The 10932-nt window shown below is 34.3% G+C and overlaps 1 protein-coding gene and 1 pseudogene across 1 annotated transcript; one reads left to right on the top strand and one right to left on the bottom strand.

Moving 5' to 3' along the window:
- Nucleotides 1-861: 861 nt before the first annotated feature.
- LOC122065561 (beta-glucosidase 18-like) lies at nucleotides 862-8021 on the top strand. Its single transcript, XM_042629379.1, has 12 exons — nucleotides 862-1116; nucleotides 3109-3175; nucleotides 3261-3319; nucleotides 4555-4630; nucleotides 4740-4814; nucleotides 4940-5027; nucleotides 5931-6180; nucleotides 6281-6396; nucleotides 6474-6723; nucleotides 7085-7187; nucleotides 7444-7552; nucleotides 7650-8021. Exons 1-12 carry the CDS (start codon nucleotides 988-990, stop codon nucleotides 7858-7860), a joined length of 1533 nt encoding a protein of 510 aa, XP_042485313.1. The 5' UTR covers nucleotides 862-987; the 3' UTR covers nucleotides 7861-8021.
- On the bottom strand, nucleotides 5455-5543 carry LOC122065565 (annotated as a pseudogene).
- Nucleotides 8022-10932: the final 2911 nt, after the last annotated feature.

Raw genomic sequence — 10932 nt, 5'->3', positions numbered from 1 at the left:
TTTTGCCAAAGAAAAGAAATAAAAAATAAGAAAAATTTTCCTTCACTAATAGAATCTCTTCACCAATCACTGAGATGTTGATGAAGATAAAAGAAGTATATATATATATATATATATATATTCAAGATTCCTCTCTTACCATTGAAAAAAAACAAAGTTGTTTTGATATTCAATGATGTTAGCTTGAAAAATCTATGCTTTGCTTTAAGCGTTTATAGTGGCTGAGCCATGTTTAGATGATATTTTTGTTTAATTAATATTTCAAATGATATTTTGCTTGAATTGATATTCCAAAATCCTTTCAGGAGGAATATCCTCATTTTCTTTTATTAAATTACAGTGGCTCTCCAACCTCTCTCATCTGAATTTTAAATATAACAGGTACATAGCACCACAGCTACACTCTTTTTAGATATTATTTAAGGAAAAATGGTGGCAGTGCTGTCATTCATAATTGTCACGACCAGGGGAACAAAATTTAATACGACACCAGCAAAACAACTATACCAATCCATGTAAAACCGCTTGGATGCTTACGCGATGCCTTAGCAACTAAGCTGCCGGTATCATGCTCTCTCTCAGATTATCGTTCCTATCTGACCATCTCTCATCCTGACATGTGAGCCTCATGTATACCAGCTATGCGACCCTCTTGTGTGCTCTTATTTACTTGTCCTGGGAGATCCTATACCATATGGGCAGCACAGTAATTCCCTGCAATTTTTTATGATTTTTTTAAGGAATAGATAACTTTTTTCAGGTCATGAATTTTGGAAATTCTTGGGTTTTTTTTTTTTTTGGTGGGGGTTGGGGAGGGGGGGGGGGGGGTTGTGGCGGGCGTGGGATTGGGTGTTGGGTTGACAATCTTTCCCAGTCATGAACGTTTTCTCTATATAAACTTTCCCCACCACCCAAAAGCAAAGAAAACTGAGAGAGAGAGTGGAATGAAGAGCAAGTAATGTAGTAGTAGATAGACGGGATTTGAAGATGAAGAGATCAGTGTTGGTGGTATCTATTTGGTATCTTCAACTACTGATTCCATTGATTAGTTGTGTGGTGGATCGGAGCCAGTTTCCTGCAACGTTTCTTTTTGGGACTTCTACATCTTCTTATCAGGTAAATAACAGTAACAAAGAATTTAGATTTCTTGGCTCAAGGTTCCATATATATGAGTCAAGGTCACCTAAACTGTTAAACCCATTAAGAATTTCCAAAATCTAGGATGTTCCCTTGCCTTGAATAGTTAATAGCCATGAACATGTCCTTTGGCCTGCAAGATCTCTCTCTCTCTCTCTCTCTCTGTGCTAGTGTAATAGCTGGGTTTGGATTTCATGTCATATATGGTTCAACTCATATTTGAATTAAACAACCTTTTTCTTCTTGTTGGAAGTGTACTGTGTGTTTCTGTTTCCAAAGCCAGTTACCAGTCTACGATTGTTAATCTGGTGATTAGCCTCTCTCTCTCTCTCTCTCTCTCTCTCTCTCTCTCTCTCTCTCAGGGGACGTCATGAAAAGAGTAATGGAGACGGGAGAAGGAAGGAAGAAAGGAAGGAAGGTTCTTCTCTGTGTGATCATAACATACTAAATACCATGCATTAAAGTGTTACTGCAAGATAATTTTTCTTTTATGTAATGAAGCGTCGACCTAGCCCTCTCTTTCATATTTTTCTTCCTTGTTCTTGGGTTCACCCGCTGTATGTGGAAAAATGAAGTGTCAATCTTCACTTTTGGGCGAGCCTGTGGTACAACGGTTAAGTTGCACTATTGCAACATGTTGGTCACAGGTTGCTAAAAAAGAATAAAAAAAAAAATCATATATTAAATTCTAAGGACAATCCATATCATTTATCCTCTCATGGATGTCCTCGCTTTTCATTTGTGATATTCACGTGCACTCAAATAGTTCAAAACTAGCTATATTTTATTTCATCACTAGAAACCTATGCTTATGTTGAAACTTCATGTGTGATGAGTAGGTACTTGTAAAATAAGTAGTGAGTACTGAAAGAATTATCTTTCCTAGGAATATTGGTATCCTTTTACCATATAGGATCGAACCCCTTCTTCAATTGAAAAAACGGAAAAAAGGTTTCTTCCATGTCATGTAAACTTAGGGATCTATCAAAAGCAGGTGTGCCATCTAGATATGTTTTTCTCTGTAATCTAATTAATGAAAGAGCTTTCCCCTGATTTATGCTTGAAAATCACCTAATTATCTCTACAGCTCCATCTAATTGTAAGGAAAATTAAGAGGAAATATTTTTATAATAATTTCATAATATGATTGTGTAAGCATAATATAATTTCAAAACATGTCACATATGGTTATTTAAATTTTTCTTATATTTTACAAAAAACCAAATTCCTTGATTTTATGAATAAAATAAGGGAGAGAATTTTCTGTCTGAGAGTACAGCTCCTACACCAGCGTGGGGACCAATGAGAGTGCCCGTGGAAGCATCAATGGGATTTTTATCTTTCATAAGGATTGACTAGTCATTTACAAGAGTATGTGTTTGGACATAGGAGACATGCTTGTAGATTTTATTAAAAAAGCATAATTATCATATATATTAAGAATTTAAGATAATTACACAATTATGTTTATAATATTTCTATTATCATTTTATAATTGATTTCACTTTAAGTTCTTGTCTCCTTCCAAGTTTAAATACCAAAAATAGGAACCTAGTCAAGCACTAAATCTAGAAAACAATGTTAGGTGATTCCAATTGGATCTTCAAAAAAAAAAAAAGACTTGAAAAGAGAAGAAAGATCCCAAATATAGATAAATTCCAATAAATTGTGGAGCACATATTAATATATGTGCAAGTGGATTTGAGTTCTACGTCTTATCAAAAAAAAAAAAAAGGATTTGAGTTCTAGGAATATGATGATGATTATGGCCCAACACAAGGCCCCAAATGTCAAATATGAGGCGGAGTATCTACGTTGAAGTTGCGTACAGGAATCTCCTACCCTATAAGCTATTATTAATTCAATCAATCTAATAAAGTAGTGTGACTGAACGATATAGACGTGTAACAAAACGGTGATTGAAAAAAATTGACATTGATATTGACTCTCCTTAGTATGTTTACTTTCCAGATCGAGGGTGCTTACTTAGCCGGTAACAAAAGCCTTAGCAATTGGGATGTTTTCACTCACACACCAGGTAGATGACTTCTCTCTCTCTCTCAGCTACTTTAGAGGAGAAAACCTTTTTAACTGATTATTTATTTATTTTTTCATATTTGAAGAAAAAATAATAGGAGGAGGCAATGGAGATGTTGCAGATGATCACTATCATCGTTATATGGTAAATCCCTACTCAACAATTAAGTACTCTTCCAAACAACTTAGTGGTTTGCTGGGAAACCATTTTTTATTCATTTTAGTCTCTTCCCACTTAAGTCCAAATCACGGATATGTAAATAGATAAATAATAAATAAATAAATAAACGTCTTTACTGAGGTTAAGGACCTCCAATGTTACGTATGACAACTTTGTTTCTTTTTTTAGTTAAAAATGTAGTTGAATGACACTCTATAGGAGTATTTAAAATTTTACATTTTTTTGAAGGATAGTTTTCTTTCCACAGAGGTTGAAAGATGGGAAGATCCCAATGTGATGACCCCCTTCTCTCTCATCCCCCCTCATTGTGTGTGGCCGTGATTGGTTATATGAATGGACCGTGACCTTAGGAAAAGTTTTGGGCTTCCTTTTAAATGAAAAAGGTGGATATTTCTTTCATCGGTGGTTGAACAATAAAATGGTCCAGATATGACCCCTTTCACTCCCCACATCTCCCCCCAAATTGTGAATGACCACCATTGGTTATATGAATAGATTCCCTTCTTTCTCTCCTTGTCTTTTTTTCAAAAGTTTATAAGGAAATAAAAGTGAAAGTGACATTATTTTGTTATTATCAAAAGTTGTCATTGTAATATAAGTACACATGTATATTAACAGTATTATCGTCATTGGAAAAAAAATTGCGTAATACTAAAAGGACAAAAAAATAAAATTGCAAATTATTTGATATCTTTAAGTAGTGGACCAGACTCTCATATGATGATTACCTTACAGGTGTCAATAAGAAAATCCCTTAAAGGAAACTAACATCTACTTTTTCACACGCGATTAATCATTTTCAAGAAGAAGAATATTCCATAGAAATCCTCCATATGACTAAATTCCAACATTGCACGTCTAGCTTATGCTAGATGAATAGGTATTTTATGATCATTTGATCTTACTTTTGTTTTCTATTTGAAGTGTGGATCAGGTTCTCTCACAAAAACCATTCTGACATGATCTGATTCACACAAATAGAATTCACATAAGGATTTTTTCTATGATGAATTTTATGTGTGTGGATAAAATCTCCCATATTTGGACATATAGTTGGATAGGCGTCTTATAATAATTATTTTTTGCAAACCCATATAAACTTGACCACTCCTGGCTTTGAAAAAAATCTAGAGGAGTGGGGATGGCTGCCAGTTGCATGTAAGAATTTCTTACTAAGAACATCTATAATCATCAAACAGGAAGACGTGGAGTTAATGCATTCTCTAGGAGTAAATTCCTACAGATTCTCAATTTCATGGTCCAGAATCCTCCCAAGTGAGTAACTACATAGAACTAATGAGTAACTAGAACTAATTTTACTATGTTTCACCTTTTAAATGGAGAAATTTACATGGAGTTGTGATCTAAAATGTATCAACATCAGGAGGTAGATTTGGAGGAGTTAATCCTGTGGCAATTGATTTCTACAACAACATTATCAATGCTATATTGGTCAGAGGTAAAATTCAATATTATTTTCTTATTAAGATTCATTTTCTACTGCACATGCATATTCCTTTACTATTGGTCAAGAATTTAAAAAAAAAAAAAAAAAAACCTCATATTTTTCTATTGAATTACTAGGGATACAACCATTTGTTACATTGAACCATTATGATATTCCTCAACTACTCGAGGATCGATATGGGTCATGGTTGAGTACACAAATGCAGTAAGTCTCTAACCTAGCCATTTCTTTTCTTCTTAATTATTTTATAAGGTTGCACCCAAAGAAAAATCATTTTTTAAGGAATTTCTTTGTCATTCATTATGGGGGAATTGGGATTCAGTGGACCCATCTGATGGCTTAGATTAGTTGGACTTTCTAGTATTATAAAATGGGAAAAGCTAGGTTCCATAAAAGGCAGCATCGTCCAAGCATCAGCTTCAGGTCCAATTGGACCATGCGCAGAAATATCGTCGGGTTTCTACTTTTCATAAGGGGTGGGCCTGTCATTTTTCACTCACCTATGTCTAAACGTAGGGGCCACACTACCTTTCATGCTTCTTTTTCCCTCATAAAATTTTTATCTCCAGAAATGTCTTTACATAAAGGTACATAGTGGATTTGGTTGTATGGTTGTTTTTTTTCGATAAGTAAAAAATTTGACCATTTCTCGATTTGTGCATGTCATCCTTGTGCAAGAGCCATGCTAATCTTCTTTGTATCATCTATATATTTTCGTTTTTTTTTTTTTTTTTTTGTTTAATGGTCTAAGGTTCCATTATGTTGCTTTCATTTATTTTCATTGTACAAAGGTGAAATATATATAATATATATATATATTTTTATGTTTTTACGTAAATACGAAGTTTAACATTGAAAAATCATATATTTTTTTTTTATATGAATAAAAATTTCATGTAAAATTTCTTTTGTAGAAATATTTTGCAATGAAAATGAAGATATATAGATTAATGAAAATCATGCATCAGCTCTGCCAATACCACTAATAGTAGATCAAGGAACAAATAATAGATAACAGTTCTGTTGTCAATGACCTTAATTGGTTTTTTTTACTAATGTGAATGTAATTTTTGAAACCTTTTTCATAAAATTATTCCACTTGTACAGGCAGGATTATGGATACTTTGCAGAGGTATGTTTCAAAGCTTTTGGTGATAGAGTGAAGTATTGGAGCACATTCAATGAGCCAAACATGACAATCACATTAGGTTACCTTAGTGGAGAATTCCCTCCAAACCACTGTTCACAGTCTACCTACTGCAGATCTGGGGACTCAGCTATTGAACCTTACATTGCCGCACACAATCTTATATTGTCACATGCTAATGCAGCTTATATCTATAGAAAAAAATTTCAGGTAATAAATTTATAATACCCTATTTGATATTACTAATTAGAGAATAATTATTGTAGTCATCAATACAAATTAACAGTATAAAATTGTATATTTCAACAAGGCCAAGCAAGGTGGTATGATAGGGATTGTACTCAATGCAGCTTGGTATGAACCACTCAGAAACATTCCAGCAGATTATTTCGCGGTTCGACGGGCTCTAGCTTTCGACAATGCTTGGTAACATATATATAAATTCTGTCTTTTTATCCCTCTTTTTGGGAAACATATTCAATGTATTTATTTGATTTTTGTAGGTTCTTGGATCCTATAATGTATGGTGATTATCCTCCTGAAATGCGCCAGATTTTGGGTCGTAGGTTACCGATGTTTTCGGCGAAGGAGAAGAACAAGTTAAAGAGCAAGTTGGATTTTATTGGGATCAATCACTATACAACAACCTATGTGAAAGATTGCTTGTTCTCTCCTTGTGATGAGGGTACTCCTCAAGGGGATTCCTTTGTGTACTTCACAGGAGAAAGAGATGGTGTTCTTATTGGAGAGCCAGTAAGAATTAATGACTTGAACTAATTGAATTTCTTATCTATCTATCTCTGAGAGAATCATCACTTGTTCTAATGGTTCAAAGAACATGAGATATCATATGGTTTATATTTTGGGCTGAGGCTGGGGTGAGATAGAGATCATTGCAGCAAGCCTAATTAACCCTAAATTGAGCTAATGAGCTTGGGCCGGACCAGAAAAATTGGGCTAGTTTTATGGCTGGGTATATCAAGCCTCAGGCTGGCCAAGCCCAAGTTTCTTCCATGCTTGAAATCTTCATTTTAATTTTTCCAAAAAAGATTGATCTGAGCTGCATATCCTTCCTAATATATATTTTTTCTCTTTTCTTTTCTTTTCATTTCAGATGGCAATGCCAAACTTCTATGTGGTTCCATATGGTATAGAGAAGATTGTCTTATATTTTAAAGAACGATACAACAATACTCCAATTTTCATTACAGAAAATGGTAGATATTGATTCTATACTAGACTCTACATTCTCTGATGAAAAATGTTCTTTACCCTACTTGTAAACAATTATAGAACCAGATCCTTTCAAGTATGCCAGTGCGTCAGGTGCACATCCCACTGTCAGGGGGTTCACGCCCAGATGCTGCCAACCGTCAAATGTGACTTGAAGCACTGGGGCACAAAAGAGGATCTAGGTCCACATTTTTAAGGATAAGTTGAGCCTTTTGAAGAATACTTTTGGTTTGTTTGCAGGGTTTGCACAAAAAAATTATGCTGGGGCTTCTATTAAGGACTTCCTCAATGACACAAAGAGAATAGAATATTTGAATGATTACTTGACCTTTCTTGCTAAAGCCATGAGGTACTATATAGATTAATAATATATACATCTTATTTATATATATATATATATATTTGTAGTTAAATGGGTCTTATTGTCCATATATTTTTTCTCATAGGGATGGTGGAGCTGATGTGAGAGGTTATTTCATATGGTCTCTTATTGACAATTTTGAATGGTTATTCGAATATACTTTGCGATTCGGGCTTCATTACGTTGATTGGTTAACACTTGAGAGAATACCGAAATTATCGGCTACATGGTATAAGCAATTTTTAGACGGAAATAATACCATCCTTAAACAAGATCAGATGGTCGTAGCTACATGAGTATTCGATCCAACTCTACATACCATCATACTAGCTAGATGTGTTGTATATATACACAATATAATGTTGTTCATTAATTACTTGATTTGTAATTGTGTATATGTGTATATCAAAGGTTGTGGCTATATTCTGTACTCAATTATGATTCTTACCTATTCAAATCAGTTTCAATCTGAAAAGATAAAGTCCTAAAAATGAAGAGACCATATTAAGTATTATTTGTAAATACATAAAAGGTTATGAGAATACATAGAGATAATTTTATGGGGGTCATACAATAAGATAGAAAGATGGTCAGATCTGAAAAGACACAAGAAACCAAAAGGTAATTTGAATCTTACAATAATTTAAATTAAATTATCATTTCAATTCCAACAGTGTTTAATAAATCACTAAGGCTAGTCTAAAGTAAGTGTAATTAGATTAAGTAGGTTTTCATGATGCTCTTATTTAACATTTTAGGCTTAGATTTAATTAAGTGTAATTAGGTTATTTAGAATTTTAATGATGCATTCACTGAAAGTAGTTATCCTAATATAATTCATTTACCCACCACCCCCCCCAAAAAAAAAAAAAAAAAAAACTAATGTAATTAATTAATTAACTAACAGAATCTTAGTTTATTAAAAGTTTTCAAATAATTAGAGAAATTAGGATTCCATAATTAAATTGCACTATTTTTTTTGTAATGACATGTATCCAAGCCTTCTGCCTAACTAGTTCCGCGGGCCCATACTGACCCCCACAACTGCATGGACCGGAGTTGAATGAGTACCATTTAACTTTCACTGAAATCAATGGAGCACTAAACACCCCCGTGTGAATAGCCTCAAGAAAGTAAGAGGAGTCCCTTGCCAACTTGGCTACTCCTTGGGGTTAATTACATTGCACTATTCATTCAAGCATCATCTTCATTAATTATAATTAGTCTAATTAGGACCCGAAAATTCACTAAATAATTTTTTTTTATTAGAGAAAAAGAAAACACACAAACTACATAGACTTTCAGTATGATTAGGTACAAGCACTAGAGGATATACTTCCTGAGTTGGCTATCGATACTAGCTGGTGCATGGCTAGACATGTTATTATATTTGTTACAATAAGAGGTTATGTCGTTTGATAGCTTTCTAATTTTCAAAAAAGTGGGGAGGTGAAGTAGTGACTAGGTTCCTCCATCTGGCTGTGGGAGAAGCTTTAGGAGCTTTTGTTTTGAGAACCATATTTCTTTCACTTCCCAATCTTTATCTGTTGCTGTCTTCAGCCCTGCCAGCATTTCTTCTGCTTCGAGTACTTCTTTCTTGTTAGCTTACCAGATGTGATTACCCTAAGCTTACTTTGGATAAGAAATCCATATGCCCAGCCTAAAGCTGAATTCAAAATATTAGTAGCACCAGCACAAACAAAAATTGGGTATGACAAAAATGGGTTATGACTTATGACATTTTGAAATCAGGCTTGCTGGACCATTTGTCGGAAGGGAATTCAAATCATTAAAACGTTTAGAATATAAATCAAGATAAGCAATCCAATTATTTGTATTTGTTACTACAAGGTGGGGGTTGGATTTATTGTAGAAGCAATTATATCATTTCTATGTTTCCATATAAAATATAGGGTGATAGAAAAAATGTTGAAAATCCGTCTAAGTTGGGAGTGGGTAAAGCTTTTATTATTAAGGAGGAAAATTAACCAACTGTTCACAGGTGGAGAAATTTAGGGGTTGAAAAGCACACCTAGTCATGCTGCCTAAATGTGCGACGAGAAGTCGCACATAAAGAAAATATGGTTTATTGTTTCTTCATGTTGGCTACAGAAAACACATGAAGTATCTATATCCATCCATCTTCCTAGGAGAGACCGCACTGGAATGGCCTTGTGAGAAAATCGCCATAGGAAGGTCTTGAATTTAGGGTGAGTTTCTAATTTCCCGAGTGTTTTCCACCAGTTTCTCTTGAAAGCATTGATTGGTTTATGAGGGTTAAGGGTAGAACAGATGAATTTTGCTCCAACCTTTGTGGAAAACAAGCCATTCGTGTGTAAAATGCACTTCCATTTGTCTTCCTGGGTTGTGGGTATAATTTTTGATATCTCTTTGGAGAGATTAATATTGTAAGATAATTCTTTAGTGGATGATTATCAATAGGCAACACCAATTAGTATGGTAAGAAAATTTAGAAGGCTTTGGGGATGAGTGGGGGATCTATGGTTGGAACACACCAGTAGGCTTTTGTTCCCATTTAGTTATATTATGGATAATATGAGTGGGGAATTAGTTAGGTGTATGTAAAATTGAGATGATTTTCTGTCTGCTAAATAAAATAAAGAAAATGGTGTCTACCAAAAATAATAATAATAATAAATAATAAAGCAAATGGTGATAGAGGCTAATGATTAAGATTTGTGTTTTGGTCAACCGATCAAGGTCATTGGGTGTCTTAAGCTTGAGTAAGATGTCAGATAGAGATTCAGCTTGAAGGCTGTGTGTTCTAAAACTCAGAGTACTTGCTGCCTAAATTCGTTTGGTAAACTTACAAGAAATGAACACATATGCCATATCGTTTTTGAATTTTGACGACCTTAAAGTCATGCGTGTGGTTTATATCTCAAAAACTTGACTAAGATGGTTCTTGGTGGGTGCACAAGAAATACCCATCCTTCTTTCTTTATTTTCTACGCTTAGACTTCAAGATATACACAACAAAACTATAGGCTCCATTAGTGTTGCAAATCATTCAGTTTCGATTATGCTTTTATTGGTCCTACATATCTAAAACCCATAGTACCTGCTGCCTAGATTCGCATGAGTCCACATCTTCTGCAGTGAGCAATGAGGTGTGTTGAGCATCGAATGGCTGAGAATATCTAAACACGCCCCTTAAGGGGCTTCCAGCCATCCCATGCAGCAACTGTAGACAATTTTCACACGATCCATATGGTAAAACTACAAAAAAAGAACAGATGCCATACTGTATCTTGATCTTGACGACTTAAAAGTGCATGTGGTGTCTTTCTCAAAGACTTGCCTAAAATGGTCCTTGGTGGGTGCATGAAATGCCCTTTTTTCATTAT

The sequence above is a fragment of the Macadamia integrifolia genome, unplaced genomic scaffold (assembly GCF_013358625.1).
Source record: "Macadamia integrifolia cultivar HAES 741 unplaced genomic scaffold, SCU_Mint_v3 scaffold2050, whole genome shotgun sequence".
Taxonomy (NCBI): domain Eukaryota; kingdom Viridiplantae; phylum Streptophyta; class Magnoliopsida; order Proteales; family Proteaceae; genus Macadamia; species Macadamia integrifolia.
This window is presented reverse-complemented; position numbering and strand designations above follow the sequence as displayed.

Excerpts from the sequence above, each read along its gene's own strand:
- LOC122065561 (XM_042629379.1), top strand. The coding sequence starts at position 988 with ATGAAGAGATCAGTGTTGGTGGTATCTATTTGGTATCTTCAACTACTG. Across the intron at positions 1,117-3,108 it reads CTTCTACATCTTCTTATCAG|ATCGAGGGTGCTTACTTAGC; the intron begins GTAAATAACAGT and ends TTTACTTTCCAG. Across the intron at positions 4,815-4,939 it reads CAATGCTATATTGGTCAGAG|GGATACAACCATTTGTTACA; the intron begins GTAAAATTCAAT and ends TTGAATTACTAG.